The sequence below is a fragment of the Drosophila ananassae genome, chromosome XL, assembly GCF_017639315.1.
Source record: "Drosophila ananassae strain 14024-0371.13 chromosome XL, ASM1763931v2, whole genome shotgun sequence".
In the NCBI taxonomy this organism is placed as follows: Eukaryota; Metazoa; Arthropoda; class Insecta; order Diptera; family Drosophilidae; genus Drosophila; species Drosophila ananassae.
Window position 1 is genome coordinate 13818761 of NC_057931.1, and position 21364 is coordinate 13840124.

General features: G+C 44.5%; 2 protein-coding genes and 1 non-coding gene across 7 annotated transcripts in view; 1 reads left to right on the plus strand and 2 right to left on the minus strand.

Moving 5' to 3' along the window:
• The window catches only part of LOC6503164 (dopamine D2-like receptor), a 58570-nt gene that overhangs the window by 6509 nt on the left and 30697 nt on the right, over positions 1–21364 (plus strand). For 4 of the 5 annotated variants that reach the window (XM_032453054.2, XM_044716916.1, XM_032453055.2 and 1 more), the window contains exon 2: positions 12179–12326. The exons of the other annotated variant lie outside the window; for it this stretch is intronic. The gene's annotated coding sequence lies outside the window, so the exon portion shown is untranslated. The remainder of the gene's footprint in view (positions 1–12178; positions 12327–21364) is intronic. 5 annotated transcript variants of the gene reach the window in all.
• Trnaa-ugc lies at positions 3245–3316 on the minus strand. The gene has a single exon. It is a non-coding gene; the product is annotated as a tRNA-Ala (tRNA).
• Positions 4346–5770, minus strand: LOC6502941. The gene has a single exon (XM_001963515.4). The coding sequence runs from the start codon at positions 5513–5515 to the stop codon at positions 4649–4651; it is 867 nt and encodes a 288-aa protein (XP_001963551.1). The 5' UTR covers positions 5516–5770; the 3' UTR covers positions 4346–4648.

Here is a 21364-nt window from a genome sequence, read left to right on the forward strand (position 1 = left end):
TGGCAGAAAAGAATCCAGTCAAGACCCAGAAAAAATGTGTGCATGTGAGCCTGTGGAATGAAAATCAATGTCACAATGTTTAAGCCCTGGCTGACAAGTCCACCTCCTGCCCACTGTTTTTGTTCGTTTTTCATTTGGTCCTGCAAGGGTCAAGACTTCAGGTCCTCCAGCTCACCAGTTCTCCGGCTCTGACCACTGCTTTTTCGGGAGGCGTTGACAGGCGACAGGCATAAAAGTCAGAAACATTCGTGGCTACAATTCACTTCACTTCACTGCACTCCCACGAATATCCTGCAGCAGTTTCGCCACTCTTCTCGAAAGGGGGCCGAAAGGGAAAGGCATTTTTGAGAGAACGCTCGACATATCTGATAATGAAACGTTATGAGGGAAATTGTACTATATTGGAGGGCAAGTGGTAGTGGCACTTGAACTGGCTAAAGACTGTCTGTTCTTAGTTTGAATTGCGTTCCGTCTGAGAAGGGACTTAAGACTTTAGACTTTTTAAGTGCCGAGCTTATCTTTAAGAAAATGTTTAAGTTAAGCGGTTATTTTTGAGGTCTTTTAAGACATCTTAACGAGTGGCATCTTAAATATACTCCACTTGAATCAACAATAATTTTAATAGTCCTGAAAAATCATAAAACTAGGTATACAATGCTTGAACAAAAACATAGCATACATTTCGAGGCTATGAAGATTCAAACATGAAACCTGTCTGCCACCGAAAACTATCCTACCAAAAATGAGATTCCCAGAACTCCGATTCATTCAAAAGGATATCCTTTGTGTTTCGAGGTCGTTAATTCTGTTCAAATGCTCATTGCTTAGAGCCCGCGTCCCTGGGGGCCGGAGCTGCAACTAAAACCGCTCCATTAATTTATAATTGCGGCAGGTAAACATTGAGTGGCTTCATCATCAATTAGGGGCCGTGTGGAGCACACGGCAGTTCCTCTCCTGCTTTTCGCAGCTGCACAAAATTTAATTTATAATTCTGCGCCGAGGGTGTTTTCATAAACAATGCTGCCGCGAAAATACCAAAAATACGCACTGACACAGACACGAATGTATATAAATATATATATATATATGTATTTGTATGTCTATGTGTATGTGTATGTGTGGCAGGCACATTGTTCTCGCTCATTTTAAAACATTTCAGACGATTACCAAATTGGAAAATGTTACAAATTTTTGCAGATTAACAGCAGCAATAAAGACCGAAAAGAGATCCCTGTGTGTGTTTTTGTGCGTTTCGTGTGGCAATCAAATTCAGGAATCCACAGTAACTCACACACACACACACACACACACACAGACAACAGACAGCAGACAGACACAGCCAGGCAGACACACACACTGTGTGCACTTGTTGAAAAATCATAAAAATTTTATGTACTTGAAATTTTCATAAAGCATCCAAACACAATGCCCGAAAAACAAAATAAAAATGTTGAAAACTTGGCCAACAAGTTTTGCGTTTCGGGGCTGAACGAGAAATTTGTTTAAATGCAATTTTGTGGCCTTTTTTTGCTGTTTGTTCTGTTCTTGCAGCGCTTCCTGCCAGCAGTGCAATCAATACAAAACACTTCAAGGATAATTTCCGACAAGATTGAGCAGCAAAACTGAAAGTTAAATCGACGGGAAGTCAGAGTGGAAAACAATGGGGGCTTCTCGGGAGCCAGAATCAGAAATAATCGACAGAAAGTTTGCAACTGAGGCGTAAAATATCCGTGTTTTGCGAGCAAATACGAAAACTTATTTTCGAGCAAGGACTAATTAAATGCATAAATGTAGCTATTTTTCGACTAGATCCTGGCAACTCGATATTGGTTGTAACTGTTTATTAACAAGGGTAATTCGTGTCGTTTCGGGGGAGCCTTTGGGAGAGGTCGTGGCATTGTTTGTCGCCTCCTGACACGACAGCCTGCTGGAAGTACCTTCCTACTTACCACAAGTGCCAGTATCGTGCATCAATCACATAAATCTCCAAAGGACGAAAATATATGAGGTGCGTGCCGATAAGAAACTAAGTGCAAATTCCATTCGCTAATTGTTGGCCATGTTTTTGTGCTGACAATTCGCTTTTGGCCAAAAAAAAAAAAAAACGGGAAAAATGTATTTTAATAATAATAATAATAATGCAGAACTCACGGAATTGCAGACGCAGACGAAGTTTCTCGGCCAATGTCGACGGCGCTGGTGGTGATGATGATGAGACGCTGTTGCTAATTAATTAATTAGCCCCCTTCTGGGCGTGGCCAGTGAGCGGTTTCGTGATTTATGATAAGACCATCCCTCCCCCAGCCCTCTCCGTTTTTTCTTTTGTAATTTTTGCGATTTGGTGAAAATTTTTTCCTCCCGTCTGCCCGACACGCAAAAGTGACATTTTTATTGTTGGCGTTTTGCATGTCGGGAGGTTGGGCGGCTGGATGGCTGGGTGGCTGGGTGGCTGGTGACTGAGAGGTCCTTTTTTTCGGTGGCTTGGTGAGTTAGTGGGTTAGTGGTGCTGTATCATCATTAGGCCAACTCATTTTGTGTGCTGCGCAGCGTGGGACGCGTGCATCATGTTGCAAACACAGGCCGAATGAAAAGGATGGGCCTCGTTTTTCGGGGCTAGGGGCTAGGGGCTTGGGGTCTGGGGTCTGGGGTTTTTGGTTTTTCAGAGGATGGAAGGACCTTAAGGTGGCCCATGTTGACGATGCTAATTAGCCTCCGCTCTGTCATTGTCCTCGCCCTCAGCTGGTGGCCCGAAGGACACTCTGCTCCTCAGTCAGACAGGGACGGCGACAAACAGACACCGGATGAAAGCGAAAGCGAACATTTTCACTAAAAGCTCAAAGGATAACAACATTATTTTCTGGGGTGCGGGGCGAGATAAAAGTCTGCAATGATTTTTACTCAAATTCAGAAGGATTTCTTTTCAAATTGGCGCCATAAATGACTTAAAGTGATAAATTGGTATTTAAATTAAATAAAAATCAGCCAAGCCGAGGAAGTTAGCAGCAAAATCTGGAAGGATAATTAACGATTGGGATTTATTTCGAGCCAAAGGTCAAAGCTGGGGTCACAAAAAGTCTCAGATACTTGAAAGAAAAGGATATTTTGAGCTTAGATTTTTAGAAGAAAAAACATTTGACTTTTATATGATAAAATTTGTTAAATTTTATTAAACAAATCTGCAAGGTTCATTTATTTTTTCAATTCTATTTGAACCTGTGAGGTAAAAATAATAAAAAAATAGTTGTGGAGACGCCGGGGATCGAACCCGGGACCTCTCACATGCAAAGCGAGCGCTCTTCCACTGAGCTACGTCCCCTTTTGATAAGAAAATAAGGATTTGGAACAAGTAGGATTTGACTAAAAATATATATAATAATAGCTAATTACCACAACTGAACAAACTATAATTGCCTTTCACTTAGGAAAGAATTTATCGAATCGCAAGATCAAATGAATTACAGCCAATAATTTATTTCCTTAAAATCCTGCTAATCCCCCAGTCATTGCCATCATTTTCGATTTATTCAAAATGGAACAAAAAAAATCTATGCACATCAAGATGGGAAGTTTTCACAGCATCAAGGATATCATCATCGATGGCCGAGTCCCTCTGCCACTCCCTGTGGCGCCCTCTGCTCCAGTAAGCCACCTTTGGCGAGCAACCCCTGTGGGTCCGGAGGGTGGCACTCACCGCCGCCGCCCCCCAAATAGCATCCCCCTGTTATTGCTTTCATCTGAGTCGGTGGACCGTCTTTAAAATACTTTCCCAGCAATGTTCCTAAAAATATACAACTCAGGCACGCACCGCAACTTGTACAAGTGTGTTTGTGTGTGTGTGTGTGTGTGTGAGTGTTTTGGTGGGTCTGTGTGGTGTGTTTTGTGTGCTTGTGTGGGTGAAGGAAACAAACAAAAGCTCCGCGCTCGGCCCATTGTTTGCTTAGGCACGCACATACACAGAAAATTCATAATTCCGTGAACAACACGGCGTATACGTAATGCTGCCTGCCCGCCCGGCCCGGCCTGGCCTGGCCTGGCCTGCCAGAAATTACTGCCTAAAAAAGGAGGAAATTTTATATGAATAATAGACAGAAACCAAAAAATTGGCCTTCGAGTGAAATGAAATGAAATTAGACAAGAGCCTGAATGACTTTACGCCGTCGAAGGGGCGGGAGGGTGGTAGCACCCAGAGAGGGGAGCCAGAATGGAAATGGCCTGGACCCGGACCTGACGGCCGGAGAAGCACAGGCTGGAACGGGCCAGGACAATTTGTCAATTGACGCGCATCCAGGCGCTGGCAGCTCCTTCCGCCCGGCTGACTCTGAATGCCCTTTTTAGAAATGCAAAGTCAATTTTCATAGACATTTTACTGCAGTCCATCATTTTCCGCCCCCACACCAGCCCCACTCGCCCTCTTCCCGCTTCTCTCTCTCTCGCTCTCTTCGAACATCCTTTTGCCATGGTCCTTAGAGCCTTTTGGAGTCCATCTGGCTGGAATAAATACATTTGCCGGTGATGGTACTGGAACTATTTGCTAGTTGATTTTTTTTTTTTTTGTTTTTTTTTTTTTTGTTTGGTCATTTTAAGTCTGGAGGGGACAGGATCTGGGGGTCAGGACGGTCGCAGGACAGCCAGGATGGTCGGGCTACGACTAGCACTCAGTGGTGGAGCCGTGTTCGAACTCGGTCTGCAGCTCCGGATCCTTGAAGACTCGCAGCTCCGGCCCGTGAAGCTTCACCGCCCCATTCTGGTCGAGGTCCTGGTGCTCCGCCTCTTGTTCCTGCACCAGTTCCAGTTCCTCCTCGTCATCTTGCGAGGCCTCCGGGTCCTTCAGCTCCTCCAGATCCCACGGATCCTGGACGTTCTCATCCGGGTCCTTTGTTTCAACCTCCTCCTGCTCCAGTTCTTGCTCGTGCTCCATGGAGCGGCGCTGCTCCTCCTTGGCCTGGGGACGCTTCTTTGGTTTGGCCTTGAGTGTGGCGGCGGCGGCCGCAGTGACAGCAACGGAAGAAGCGGCAGCGGCAGTGCCCTTCGACCTCGGTGACGGGGTCGGGGATGCGGCTGGAGCAGCATTACCTGCAGCGCCCGAGGGCTCCGTGGCATCGTAGGCGTTCAGCCAGAGCAGCGCCGCCAGCGAGGTCATGACCCCGCCCATGATGGCCGCCTCCCACTGCTGGTAGAACTCGATGGACATGCCACCATACCGCCGCAGCACGAACTGAATGGTCATGTGGGCGATGTGCTCCACACTGCACCAGAGCCACAGGGCCAGGACCTCCATCACGGCCACGCCCAGCACCAGTTCGACCAGGAAGGCGGCCAGCCATCCCATGCGGTGGCGATAGCGGCTCGGCAGGATCTCCATGTCGTGCAGGAAGTGCAAGATGGCGCAGTAGGCGATGTGTCCGGCGTAGACGGTGCCCGGCACCACCGGGAACCGTTCGATGCTCAGGAAGCAGCTGCCGCGCAGGCCGAAGTGCAGCACGCTGGCGATCAGCAGCACCAGGGCGGACGTCATAGCGGTGTCTGGGGTTCGTTACGAAGGCCAAATGGGATTGCTTGCTCACTCCTGAGATTCTTGCGACTCGTATGAAATTTTGTGCAGAATTTTTTTCGTGTATTTTGTTCTTTTTGTACAAATTTTAGTTTTTTTTTAGGTTTTTTGGCTTTCAGATTTTTGGGCCGAAAATGTTACAAAAGAGTATGTGTGTATCAGAGTCGACGCAACAAAATGCTTTGAATTGAGTCAGAAGCTATATGAATTCTCTGACAAAGTCTACACGATGAGGCTGAAATCAAAGCAAAGGCCTGGCCTTCTGGATTGCAGGGCTTTGTTGAGACTGCTTCGTTAGAGGGACCAGGGTTTCAAAAGCTCACAAATGCCTAGCTGAGTGTGTGCACATGGTCACATTATGAAGTAAATGAACGGAAAAAGAAAAGTGTTCTAGTGTCACTTCGATAAGAAAAAAAAAAGAAACAGATATGCAAATTATAATAAACTAAATATTATTAAGTTTATTTCTGTTTCAATAACTTAGTTATTTGCGGTCAGCGTTATTCGAACTTTGAAAAAAGCATACCCAAAGAAATTATCGAACATCCTTTATATTCGATACCTCACACCTATTCTACTAATAGCTTTTATAATTGTGCCATCGCTAGCGAAATGCACAACGCAATAACAGAGCGCCAAATTTGTAATTTTTAAACTTTATCAGGACCCGTACTTTTTGCTCAATTATGCTGGTTGGAAGCACTTTAGAACCGGTTTTGTGCACGGACAGTGTATTCAATTAAAAGGTAACTATTTTGCATAATTTGTGACTTTTGAGAGCACTTTTCCCTTCCCGGTCTACTTGTAGGGATTCGTTTCGTCACCTGCGAGAAAGGCCGTCCATGTTCTGAAACTAAAACCTCTTCAAAATACAGTTTCTATGTTTTGCTCTTTTAAGTTAATTTTTATAGCTTCTTGTATAATCTTTTGAATAAAGCCCATTCATATTTCCACCTAATTTTTTGGCCTCAGTGGCCAGCCATATTTCCAATTAATTCTAATTCACTTTGCCGCTGACAATTTGCATGCATTTTGCATTGGGCCAAGTCATTAGGTGACCCGCCCCGCCCCAGACCCGGCTGACCTGCCGGCGCCCGCCCCCATGGCCTAATCTCTTGTCACGCCCATTTATGTTCATAAATTATGCAGTCAACCTCTGATGCTCATTGACCCAAAGGCAACCCTCTCCCTCCCCCGCCCGGGCAGCTGTCGAAATTTTATTCCTTCTTCCTTTTTTTCATATAAATATACATATATACACTCTTTTTTGGTGGCTCGTTTTTATCCATTTTTTACTGGGCAGAGAAACCGTTTGATCCCTTCCGGCTTAGCTGGGGACTAAAAGTAGAGCACGCCGAAAATAAAATTAAAAAAACAGACTGACAGGGGCTAGGGGGTGGTTGGTAGTGTGGTAGGGTGCGAGGGTGGTAGGGTGCGAGGGTGGGCTGTGTCTTCCTTTTTTAAGGAGGGGATAAGTCAACGCCAGAGACAACTTTAAATTTATTACAAAACCCGATAAAAGCCGATGGCCCAAGTCAAAGGCGAAATTATTTATTTGCCTTTAATGTTGCTTTTCTTTTTCCCTCCGAGGGGGGAGTGTCCTGCAGGGGGGAGTGTCTCCTTCCAAGGAGTTGTATTGAGGGGGCATATCCTGGGGGGAGTACTGCCAAATGGGCCAGTCAGCAGAAAAAAGTTTATTTATTTGATATGCAAAGAAAAGGGATTGCTGATCAGTTTGATTTCTGTCCTGGCCACAGGACGAAGGAAGAAGGACGAAGGACGGAGAGAGCTTCTGGCTTTTGATTAAAAAGCCGCCATATCTAGTTGGCCAACAAACGTATAAATATAAATATAAATATAAATATAAATAAGACAAGAGTCCTTTGCTCATTGACCCAGTGTTCCCATATCCTGCCTGCTGACCCCAACAGTTTATAGAAACTTCTCCCCCACTATTTGTTTATGCAGATTTCGAGCAAGAGCACTCACACACATATGATGTTTGTTGGACAAACAAAAAATTGAAGAGTGTCCTGGGAGGGAGGGGTTGTAGCCCTCTGGGGTCAACCCAGATCAGTGTGATATGCTGACTGCCTTTGTCTCTGCTCGCTTTTTTTTTTTGGACGCACACATATTTATGTTAAATTCATGATATTTAAATTAGTTAGCCAACAGTTGTGTCCTTGGTCTTGGCCCTCTGCACTGCAGTGGCCAAAAACATTCAATTATGAGCCAAAAGGCAGCTCTGGCTCAGGCCTAGGCCGAGGACCACGACCAGGACCAGGCCCGGGACTGGAATCTGTTTCTGTTTTTGGCTCTGACTTTGGCTTTCGGCTCATCTGCCATTAGCATTTCAAATGCCACGCATGGGATGTATGGGTTGTCTGAAGGATCTCTAGCCCTATCTCTTTCACTATCGGTGCCTCCTGCGCCCTCCCCCTCCCCCTCCCTCCCAGCAGCCAAGAAACTTTTGCCATTTGCCTGCGAGCTGCAAAGCGACAAACGACAAACGACAAACGACAAACGACAAAGGGCAAGGCAAACACATTCGCAAAACTTTGCCACCATAGTGGGTGGGTGTCCTGTGATGTGTTGCATACATTATCGCTATCTCTCTCTGCCACCCACCATCTACCGCCCCCCTCAACCCACTGGTCAAGTAAATGAGTTTTCCTGTGGCTTTTCCACTTTTCCTATGTGTGCTTTTTAGGAATAGACTTTGCCATTTGATAGATCAAAGACCGACTAATACACAAGCAAACAAAACGCTCACCCACACACCCGCAAACAGGACACCGCCACGCACCCATACACCTACACACACAAACACACAAACATACACACACACACACACATGCAAGCAGATCAGATGCCGCTACGGAAATTGATATTTAATTAAAGTTCTCGGCTTTTGTCACTGGCCCGGCTCTGCCTTTGTTCTATTCGGATTTTTCCCGATGGAAAATTGAAAATTCATAATATGAAAATAAATAGGCAGAGACCAAAGGAAAGTTTTCCAAATGTAGGAGTGGATAAACCGCAGATTTGGCCCAAACTTTCCAAATCACTCACAAACAAGAGTTAAAATATTCAGGCACGTATCGGAGTCTTTTTTTAGCAAATATCGTAGACAAACTTTATGGCCTTTATCTTGGCCCAACTTTCGAGTCAAAGTGTACATATTTATTCGCAAAAGCCATCTCCTTGGCCAGCACCTTGCTCCCAGCTCCCAGCACCCAGCCGCTCATCAGGTCGGCTTTAAATATGCCTTTTGGCCAAAAGTGCATAAGTATTTCCAGCCCCTCTCCCGAATCTCGCCCTGTTTCCGTCCAAAAAAAATCATTTTTATATATTCTTCTTTTTTTGGTAGGCCTGGGTTGTCCCTGGGTTTATGTTTATTTTTTTGGAAGTCTGTCGAGCTACATTTGCATATTTGCAGCCAAACAGCAAAGCAGCACAGCGCAAAAGTGTCATAAAAACTCCACAGTCGAATGAAATAAAGTCAAAACAACAACAAAAACAACAATGAAGCCACAATAATAACAACAACAACAAGAATGGAAGTTGGGAAAATAATGGCCAAGTCTGGACAGATAAATATATAGGCAATAAAAATGTTATACAGCAGAAAATGCCGTGACAACAGCCCACAAACGATGACCAGGCCGAACGCTCTCTCCTCAAAAAGTTTCGAAATGATTAAAGACCCAAAAGAAAAAAGCTGAAAAGCAAAGAAGAACAAACTTGGAAATTCCCTTATATAATTTTCCATTTTTTGTGGCCTTGCCAAAAGGCTATTGTAATTATTTGAGACTCAAAGAAAGTCCTTGAAGGATGGATTTTTCGAGGAGGGATTTTTATTTTTAATTTATTGATGTATAAGCCAAAAATTGAATATTGTTTAAAGTCTAGAAGGTTATAGGAATCTTGAATATATTTTATTACATTCTTTTAAAATATTATAAAGTGTGGTTCTAAGAACATCATTAAATATAAACAATTATGTAAAAAATTATACAATTTATTTGCGATAAAAAAGGCATATAGCTTCCCATAAAAGTTACAAAAATAAATACATTTTATTGTATCACGAAAGGCGTATAAGCCATTGTTTTTTTTACTGTTTGAAACGCAAGTTAGATAACTTTTATTGCCGCTCAAAAAAATATATTAAAATAGGCATTAAAGTTGTCTTTAAAATATATAAGCTATTTTAAATTGAAACCATACATATGTATAATATATAATATATTAATCACATACATATTATATTATATCATATAAATAAAAAAATTGCATACCAACAGAAACTGATCATAAAAGTTACATTTTCCAAACCTCAAGTTAATATTAAAATTAAGAATTTTTTATACCAAAAAATATTCGTAAGTGAGCCGTTTCCCGCTTATTTTCCACAATTTTTCCCGTAATTTTTTGACCACTTTTTGTGTGAAAAAAGTGGACCATTTACGGACTAGCAGCCATGGCTGCTCGGTAAGCCCATTGCCAAAATCCAATGTTTGGCAAATGTTTATTTACGAAATGGAAATCTGTGATATATAAGCATCCGGCTGGTTCTATTTTGTACTCAGTGTGTTGTTTAATCATTTTTTGGGAAATGCATTCTAGTCGGGAGGGGGGCAGTCTGTGCCATAGCCCTTGGATTTTTGCATAATGAAATTGGGACACGGCTCTACGGCAAAGTGAGCTGCGTTGCCGACATCATCGAGTTACAAATTCATTTACGTTTCCCGGACTGGCTCTCCCCCATCCCTCCGGAATTGCCAGAAAAAATACTCACCAGAGTCGGGGCGAAAAAAAATGGTGTACATTTTTTGAGATGATTCTTTTGTTTTTCGTGGCAGATTGCGTCAGATATTAAATTTATTTACGCGAAATTCGCACTTCGGGCACTTCTCATATTGCGTCCTGTGGCAGAGTGTGGCGGGCGCTTCCTGGGGGAGCGAAACGGGGGCGTGGGGCGTGGTCGCATTTGCGATACACTAAGCCGATGCCAAACAGGAAACGGCTTGTTCTGGGGAATCGCTTCACTGACAGGCCACATGATATAAAGGCAAAGTTTCCTCCCAAGGAACTCCCAGAATCCCCCCGAAACTTTATTCCGCTTCTCCTTCGGGGGAAGCCATTAAAATAATCCGTTGCCGAGTTTCGGTTTTGATAGGATCTGACATAATGAGTAAATATTATAGGAAGTGAGAAAAACAAAAACAAAAACAAAAATATAATAAATTAGGAAACACATATTATGTTTGTGTTTTTGGGGACTTTCACTTTTATCACCTAACCAAAGTCCTGCTTCGAAGGGTATTCGCCACACAATCGGACCAAACTAAAAGGATAAAGCCTTACTTTTTTCATTTATTTCTCTCTTTTTTTTGGGTTTCCCAGCCATGTGTTATTTTTTTGTAGTTCCTGCCAGGCGTTGTTTTTGGCGTGGATTACCAATTCAAAAATTCAAAAACTCTACCATTTGTGCGCTCTGTGTTTGGGTGGAGCAAGTTTCCGGCTCGGTACGGGGATTACGTTTCAATTAGCTCTGGAAACCGAGACAAAGGGTTGAAAATACAAATCAGATTGCCTCCGATCGGATTAGGGATGCACAATGCCCGCAGGATAATGGGGGAGAAGTTAAATAAGAGAATAAATGCATTTTGCCAGGATCATGAAATGTTGGATTATTTTTGAAGGTCCTACCTTGTTACCTAACAAGAATTGAATCCTTAGTCAACCTTAAAATAATTGGAGTCTTTACGTCTTGAAAAGATACTCAAAAGATACTTTAATTCAAAGCTTAATGTATTAATGAACGCCGTAAAACGGTGTTGCCAGCATGGTTTTTATTATAACTTGATGGCGATCTCGATGCTTTCGAACATTTATCGATAAATCGTGCTCATCACTAATAGAATTTGCAATGTACTTAACTATTCTTATAACCATTTCTTATGCTAATCACTATAATGTTAAAACTATTAATTCTTGGGACATGATAATTTAAAAAAACAAAATTAAACTACAAAGTTAGATAGCTTAAATGTCCCTCGAAACTAATTGGACGATTTTTTCGCAATAAAGAAATGATAAAAGGATTCAAAAAGAGAGAGTCATCGGATTTCTATTGGAAATTAAATGTTTTCATTGTCCGGTCTTAATTTATGGCTGCCCGAGGGGCGCGGCCATCGAATCGAATATAAAATATTTAAAAATCATTTGAAAGGTGAAATGCGGACAAAAACCTTGCCAAATATTATATGCACAAATACGGAGTCTGTCTGTGTTCGTGGGCTTGTGGGTGGCAGGATATGCAGGATGTGCTACACGGCAGTGTAATAAAAAATGTAAGAAACAAGGGGGATGGGATGGGGGAGAAGGACAAGTGCAACACATGGGCATAAAAATCTAAGAACAAGTTGAGCTGCAAGTGACGTGAGCAGCTTTCAGACATCCTTTTTGGGCTGTCAGTTTCTGGTCGTCCGCATATCCTTGCCAGGTTGTCAGGACATGCCTGAGGGCGAGCAAAATGGCTGTCAGATGTGTTTGCAATTTTTATGATGACGTCGGCGAGTGTCTTGACTGAAGAATTCCATTTGCTTGTTGCTCTTGCAGACTAAATACTTTGGCATTACTTACTTAGACTCGAAGAAAGTCAGGACACCGACAGCCGGGGAGGACAGGAAACAGGACACGAGGACACCGTTGGGCAAGAATAGCAGCAACAACATCAGCTTCAGAGCAGGACCGGACGGCCTGGTTGGTAAGTAAAGAAACTACTTAAATATTCAAAGGATTCCCAGGACAACACATAGACGAATGTCGCTCCGTGTCGGGGTTAATTAAAATACTCTGAATACACTTTGACAAAATGCCATTTAATCTACTCAGCAGAGCCCCCTTTGCAGAAAAAAAGAATAAATTAATTATGCGCATATTTGTGGCCTCAAAACAGAAAAAAGTAAGAAAATAATAATAATAAGAAACTCAAGATGGTCGGAAGGCGAAAAGAAAAGGCTCATTGTGATTTGCATTTTCCCTCCTTTTCGGCCATTTATGACAGATTTCTGTTGAAGTGCCCTGGCAACCCTCTAATGGGGCCTGGAACTCGAACTGAGACTGGGACTGGGACTGGGGCTGGAGGGTTCAAGGTTCAAGGGTCTTCGCCCCAGCCATCTATTAATTACAACAACAATCTACTACTAATCAGCCGCTGTTTCGGCGAGGGGCGGCCGGCCGTGGATCGGATTAAATCGTCTTCGGTGTTAAATGAGCCGCTGAATCGCATAAATTTCCAAATGTCAACTGTACTTTTCCTCCTGCCTAGGTGGGCGCTTCAAGCCGAGGGGCGTGGCAGGGCTTAAGAGGTTCAAAGAGACTTGTTTGTTATTTTTGGCCCAGATGGGCGGGAGATCTTACAAATTAAATGCCAAGGACAGAGACTTTGAATTTTTAGACGAATTATTTTTGAAACTTGTTAAGCTCAAGATTACTCAATTTAAGAAGACAACAAATTTGTAATTATAATAATTATATGGAATCAATTATAATGATTTAAAACAGACCTCTGAAACTAACAACTAAGAGTAAATTAATATTTTTCAACTAAGACTACTTGTTGCAACGCGGGATCGAAGGAAATCTTAAATTTGCTCCTGTTTAAACTAAATCTAAATATATGAGCTTTGAAATCTTGCTCGTTGTTTTTTAGCTTTCGAAACTAACGAATAGAGATGGAACTGATAACTCTTTGTTTGTGAGTACAACTATCGCTCGTCGAAGTGTTTTGGCGCTAACATTGTTCGTGAGTTCCACTCGCCAGTTCCACTTTCCAGCAAAGACCAAGATTTGGCTTTTTTGAATGATTTTCTTAATCCCACAAAAGCCACCTGAAATATAAGGCACAAGCCCATCGAGGATTGCCGCCAGTCTATTATTCAATTTGTAAATTAATCGCAGGACCAGCCCTCCCCCGCCCCACGTCCTTAAAAGATGCCAATTAACTGAAGATGGGGGATATCCCTTATTAATTCAAAGCTCAATTACAACTTCGCCGATATATTGGCCGATATCAAATATTCATTTTGTGTTAATTGGTTGGCTGTCGATTTTGGAGGACTGGCTTATGCATTATTTAATCAGGTCCCGGCCAACTAATCACAAACTTATGCAATTATCGCAACAAAAAGAAACTGGGGGCCAACTCCAATCGAAATCGACTTTCGGAAGGATAATGCCACAAGGCCCAGGGGCTGGGGCTGGGGCTGGGACTGGGACTGGGGCTGGCCCAATGGAATTAAATTCCATCTAATTGAATGCAAGGATTGTTCGTGGCTGTTATTGTTTCGGAAGGATAAGGATATTATGTTGCGGGTTTCCCAATTTCCCAATTCGGCAACCCGATCAAGTGAGTTACTCACACATAATTGAAGCCAAACAATCTGGCTGATGGCGACTGTGTATCTCACAGATACCATACCTACTGGAGCATATTCAATACAGAAATACATATTCGAGATATTTAAATGGCGAGTGGAGGTACAAGTTCCGAGCTTCCCAGGAGCGGAAATGCAAATAAAAAACGCGAAATTAATATTTGAGAGCCGCAGCTCCGAGGGCACCGCCACGCGGTGGCAATAATAATAATAATAATAACTCACACAAATAAATATTGAAATGAACGAAAAAATCGCTGGCCATATCAATGTTGGCCTGCCACGGGAGAGATGGTAGGGGGGCGTGGGGCGTGGGGCAGCGAGGTCCTGGCCAGGAATGAGAATGAAAAGAGAGCAAGGAAATAAACAAAGCCAAAATGAAATGAACTGTAATCAATTCCGAGTTCGAGCAAGGACGAGGACACGTCCAAGGACGAGAAGTGGAACAAGGACGCGGGTGGGCAAGGGGCAGTGGGTAGTGGGGAGTGGGGATTCAGGACGATGTGGTAGCCACGATAATATCCCAAGCAATTTATGGTAAGGTCCTTCCGCCTTGAACAGCCAAGCCAATTATTAACATTTTCTGCTCGGAGGGAAACTCAAAAATATATTTATAAATTGTTCGTATATATTCTATATATATTTATAAATAAAATAAAAGCCTGCGCCCCGCAACCGCAAAAGGTAGAAAGAATTATTAACCTCATATTCCTGCTGTTTTTCTTTTTATTTTTTTTTCGGTTGTAACTTTTTAGCAAACACACTTGTGTGCTTTTTTACTTTCCTCCTCTTTTTTTTAATTTTTAATGCCTTTTGTGAAAGTTTGCGCTCACTTTTATTTTTTTAACGATTCAACTTTTGTTGGCTTTGTTGGGGCGGCGTGGCCGATTTTTCTTTTTAATTTGGAATGGCCAGTGAAATTTATGAAATCTCGCACAGTTGCCGATAACAGTCGAGTGGTTTGCGGGCTTTGGGTGGTGCCGGGTGGCAAGTGGGTGGGCTAGGTGGGTCGGACAGTCGGTCGGTCGGTAGGTGTTTGTGGTGCTTGCCCGGAACGGATTCGGAATGAAAACGACCCGACCAAAAGTATCTTGTGGTCGGTCTATGTTCTCTGGATCTTTGCTTGCATTTCTATGCACCAACTGGTAATTAATTTCCACGGCCAATGCGTCCGAGTGCTTGTATACACTCGAAAAAACTGGGCGATTGAGAGGTTTTCAGCCACTTGACAACATTTTTAGGATCCTGTTTGGGGGCGAGACTTTGAGGTATTGAGTCCTTTTGAGGCCTTTATGTTCAGACTTGTTTCTGAATTTAAATAAGCTGCTCTTTCTGTGGAATGCTTTCAACATGAGTATTTTCGAATCATATTTAATTTTTGGATTATTACATTTTTGAAGAATTGAAAAATAATTTTCACAAAAATAAAAAAGTTTTTTTGGAAAATATAAGGTATCAATTGGTGTTCGAAATTTCTACTTAAAAGCGACACAAAGGAGAAATTTTAAAGGATTTTTATTGCTTAAGTTTTAAACAAACCTTATGGAAAATGCTAAGAATTATAAATCCCTTGGAAGTATGTATAATTTATGCATCAACTCACATTTGCTCGCAGTGCAACTATGTACACTCGAACAACTATGTGCACTTATGCTGCATATGCTTTATGGTCCGGGCGGTTGAGTTTGGGGTGGCGGAGGGGACAGGGGACAGGGGGAAGGGTTGTGAGTTTGGGGCATCCTGTCCAGTCCGGGCCACCTCGTTCTCGCCAAGCTATTCTCGGCACATGCAGCAGCGCACTTTATCAATTTTATGTCGACTATAATTGCATTAAATTGAGTTGCAGGCAGGTTGTGCCCCCTCCTTGACGCCCCTCCCCGCCCACAGCCACGCCCACTGCCATGTGTACTTACATGGTTGCATATTAAAAAAGTTGCCTGCAAATGAAGTTATTGTTTAAGCCGGGGCAGAGTCGAAGCGGCGACTTATGGAGTTGCCGGTGCCGAGATCCTGATGAGCCAGTCAGGACATGCCCCATAAGTGGCTTTAAAGCCGTATTCAAGATTGGCCAAATGAAATTATCGATTCCCCGGAGAGCAGGACGGAGACAGACAGAGTGGCGAGCGACAGAGACGGAAACGAAGCCGGAGACAGAGACGGAGACGGAGATGGAGGCAACAGCCTGTGACAGAAGCGTATGAAAATCTGACAACAGATGAGAAAAGTAAGAAATTGAAAGCCTCGTCTTGCTTGAGCGCCTCGACTGTGGCATGAAAATGAAAGGCACACACGCACAACCACCGCACAGCCCACACCACCGCTCCCCGCCACCCAGAGCCACCCAGAGCCACCCAGAGCCACCCACTCGCCCACCTTACAGTGGATTAATTCCCATGGCCTTAAGTAGGTTTCAATAGATTGAACGAAATATAATTAAAGACGAGGGAGTTTAAATACTGGAGGGGCCTTGGGAACGAGAAAGGGCTAAGAGGAATTAAAGGGCATTTTTTTAATTTATTAAAGATTCGGTTAAAGATAACGGAATATTGGCATAAGATTTTGGCCAATAAGTCCCAATCATAGATCTCTCTACTTAGTAGAGTCTACTTTTATTTCTTATTATTTTAAAAAAGATTTAAAAATATATAAAATACTGATGCCCTAACAATAACATCAACTTTCGTAATAAATATTTATTGACCGAAATAAACATGGAAAGTGTTTCCCACACACTGTGCCATGTCCTTTTTCGTGTCCTGCTTCTGATTTTTTCGCCAGCTCCTGTTGGGGCAGCGGTGGTGGAGGCACGGAGGCGTGGCACACATCAAATGACAAACGAGTTGCCGCTGCATTATTGAATTAAACGTAAAAGGGGACGACACACGCACAGCCGTCCTATGCGGATGGCTCGGATGGTCGGTGTGTGGCTGTGTGCGTGTATCTGTATCCTTCAGAGCGTTCCGGCATCTCATGTGTTTCGCTTAATGAGACAGGCGGACCGGCAATTTATTGGCCATTGTATTCGGCCATATGGGCGCTGTACGTTGGCCGAAATGGCATTGGTATCAGGGCGGGAAAAGGGCTATATTTCGTGTTCCTTGAGATTTCGGTGGGTATCTCTGGGGCTATTTTTTTTATAAATAAATATCTAAATACCTAAATATTTGTAGTTACAAATGAAATTATAGGTGGGCTGGAGAGACTTTAAAAATCCAATTATTCCGTTCCCATCGAAGCGATGACCCCAATTCTCTGTAGCATACCTTAAGGGGCCCGAGAGGACTCCGACTCCGACTCCGACTCTGGCGGCATTAAATTAGGCCACTCCGACATCAAACCACTCCCGGGTCCGGCAATTTCCCAGCCGGAGCTGGCTGAGTCCTTGGTGCTCTGGAGCTGGGAAAGCAGTTGCTTTGACTAATTTGCGCCTGATAACTGGGCCAACGATTTTGCGATTGCGGCCCGTATTCAAATGAATTTTCCCCATCGTCGTTCTCGTCCTGGCGCTCGTCCTCGTCTTCGTTGTCGTTGTCGTTGTCGTAGCGTCATAACGGTCTATTTAATTGTAGCCAACACACAGCCCGACGGAAAGAGACAGCGACTGGGGAGGCGAGAGAGATAGAGCCTTTTGGCCGCATGTATTTTGTAGCCATCTAATGAAGTTTCCCGCAGAAAGAAAGAAAAAAATGCCCAAAAAATGCGAAACTGGAGCTAAAACTCGGGCTGAAAAAGACGCACACGGCCAAAAAGAGGTGGCCAAAGCGGGAGCAGGAAGGTGGGTGGAGGGAGGAGGGAGGAGCCTAGGGGTGAGGTCTAGGCCAACAGCAGCAGCAGTTGCCTAGGACCCTCATTTATTTTCACTTTAATCAAAGTGTATGGCAACGAGGCAACAACGATGACGGAGCAGCCGGCAATGCCGCAGATGCCCGATGTTCCATTTCGGGCAAGAAGGAGTCCTGCGAGTCCTGCGAGGGAGTGCCAGAGCCAGAGCCAGAGCCAGGGAGCGAGGGAGGGGTGAGTTGAGCAGTCCTGATGATGGAGGATGCTGAACAAATTTGGCTTGGCATGCCCAAAAGAATTCTAAAGCGTAAAATAACAAAGACCCGACGAGCAACCAAAAGGCATAGGCGAAATTCACGTTCCCCGTCCCGGCCCAGTATCGGCCGCCCCGGCCCCGGCCCGGCCCGAGAACAGGGCCAGAAGCTAGCTGGCTAACCGAGGCAGGGAAGCACTGCCAGTAGCCAGTAGCCAAAGAGAAGAAGAAAGTAGTTGTATTTTAATGCCGAGCACACCCAAGCTACACGTTATCCTTTCAGGTCCTGGGAAACAAAAGCAAAACCGACAGAGATTGGAAGCCCGAATGCCTCCCCGCTAAATGGAAAAAGTAAGCTAATTAGTTAATGAAAGATATTTTCCTTTGTTCAAGAGCGAGAGGTAGAAGGAGGGCGGCGACGGTGGGGACGGAGAAAGCCGCAACGTCCTGCTGGACACTGAAGTACAAAATGGCACTGAAAGAAAAGGTTTCGCCGCAAATCGCCGATGATTTCATCAAAGATTGCCTCTATTCTTCGGCCGCAGTACCTGTGCCACAAAAGGACATTCCAATAAATGCTGGTTGGCAGAATGTCCTTTCCAGATATAGTTGTCTAAACACAAAGGGTATTTTCTAAGCGGAACTATTTCGATTAGTTCCAGAAAGTTTTAAAAAACAAGCTAGTCCTTGAAGAAGATATGATTTGGGTTTTCAAAGGAAACTGAACTCCTCTTTATATCCCTTCTGCTTCTGTCTTACAGGACCTCCTCCATTAAAACTAAACTTAAAAACTGCTTAAGAGAAAACCCTTAAATATTGTTTCCATTCTCCGCGAAGTCCTTACTGTGGCTTTCCTTGTTTGATTTTATTGTGTGTGCTTGCCACTTTTTCGCTCAACTCGCGGTGTAGGCGAAGGCGTTGGTAATATATGTAAAGTGCAGACCTTGCCGGCAGTGAAAAGTGCCAGCCCCCTGACCCCTCAACTCCGAAACCCCGACCCCCGACCCCCGACCCCCGATCCCGGATCCTGAAAGAAAAGCCGTGGGACGCCCTTTGCTGCTGCCACGTCAATTGCGGAGCGCTTTGGCCTTTGTTTGGCAATTTCGTCCCGTTCGCTGCTCATTTTCTGCCTTTCTTTCTTTGTGGCACACTGCATAATTCTGCTTGCCTGGACAGCCAGGACCCCCAGGAGTCCTACCCAGGTCCAACCGCCCTCGCCCCCCATGTCCAAGCACTTTGTTGCGCTTTCTGGTCGGTGGTCAGCGGCCCGTGAGCTCTGCGCCCTTTTGTAATGCAAAATTGTTTTGCTTGAATAAATCATAAACTTAAAGCGGCCGCAGGCGAGTTTAAAGCCAGTTACAGGACAGGACAGGAGAGTGTCCTTTTTCAGCTCGAGTCCCCCACCGGCCTTTGCTGGATTAAATGCCAGAGAAATGCCGACAGGACATACCTGCCCCAGCCAGCACATGTATCTAATGGGTTCCTGGGGCCTGTACGTATTAAGAATCTTCCAGAGGACGGAAAAAAGGAAAAACAACAAGCACTGGCCCCTCCGGCCAGTTGAAATAATGAGTTGGGATCAGGTCTGTGTTGAGGCCCTAGTTTGCAGCAACTTTTCGATTGCCGGTAGTTGTCGTCGTCCTTTATAAATATTTGAGAGCAGAGCTCTCTAAGTGAGCTCCCAAGTAGTTGGAATTTATAGAAAAATGGCCAATAAACCTCAGATTAGTCGGAGGATATTCCCGTGAAATAATAGAGTGAAGAACGGCCTGGTCTCTGGTCCTGTTCGGTCGTCCTAGCCAAGGGCCTTTGCTCCTTCTGGTCAATTTGGACGCACTTTACTTCTTCTGCACCAAAAACTCCTGCCGAAAATCATTTTGGAAACAGGACATGACAGCCTCCTGCCGAGGCCCGGCCGCAGAAAATTGAGCGTGCAATTTGGCTTTCTTTTCAATAATTTTCCATTAGACAAAAAGGAAGCGGGGAAAAGGATAACACACAATAAAAGGCAAGGGCGGTGGATAAAAATCGAATGCGTTGGCACAAAAAAGGGGCAGCCAATGGCCAGGCACCGGGCTGGCGGTGTGGGTGTGGGTGTGGGTGTGCTGTGGCTTAGATGACTTGCTCACACAGAGACACACACACCTCGGGGTATAAATATAGCCACGATGCGAACCAGGATGACGACAACGTGGCCGACACGACAACGACAACGACAACGACAACGACAACACTTCTGGTTCATTGAAGCATAAGAAATTCTCGAATGAATCGCTCTGTTGACGCTTGAGTAGACTTGAAGCGATAAGCGGTTTTTGTTCCATATACAAAAATATATATACGTGTATATATCTAGTCGTCGCGATTCCCTTTGTCAGCTGCCGGCCCGGCCCGGCCCCTTCAGGCCCCCCTTTTCCATTTATTCAAACAATAACTTTAAGCCTGGCTGGCACAGTCTGATTTCCTTGGCAAAATATTTGAAAAAGATGGGAGGAACGGCACACATTTTAGTTTCTAAACTAAATACTATTCAAGAGCTGTCTCCAGTCCCGGCAAGCAATTATGAATAGAGAAGAACACTAAATCGCAACTTAAACCCATCCTCCACCAGCCCACGGGGCGGATACGTGATTTGCGATGCTCGCTGATAACTCATACGCCATGTGGGCCCAGCCTCGGGCTGCAGAAACACCGCACCACCGCCAGCCAGGCAGCCCAGGAACAGGCGGATCTAATGGAATTAATCAAATGTCATGCTGATGTCGAACAAATGTAAAAAGTTGCTCTGACAGTGGCTGCTGTTGCTGTTGCCGTTGCTGATTCTGATGCCTTGGAACAATGTCGCCTCTGCCGTACCGGCTGTGATGCTGCTCCTGTTCATTTGGCGTTGGGTGTCAGATGTTTAAAGTTTCGGACAGTCGACTCGCCGCATAACTAGTTAACAAGCATTTGCCGCTGGCGTTTAGCGATTGCCGAGCGAGAGAGCTGGCAGATGGCGGACCAAGGGTCGAGGGTCGCGGGCCGAGGGCCGAGGTAGATAGTCATCAAATTGTTTATCTTCGCCGGGCAGGCAGTCAGGCAGGCAGCAGCATCTGTTCAGTCCCTCAGGCGACACACATAGCGCAGCACCCTCCACATATGGACAGGACATTCGCAGGGATCCGTATTTGGTGTCGTGATTCTTTTTATGCCCTCAGGGTGATGGGTATGTGTGTGTGTGTGTGCACGACTATCTCAGTGTGTGTGAGTAAAATCTGAAACCAATTTGCTTACCACCTCGACCATCCCTACCCCCCTACCCCCCTGCCCCCTCTGAATTCTATTTATCCGCAT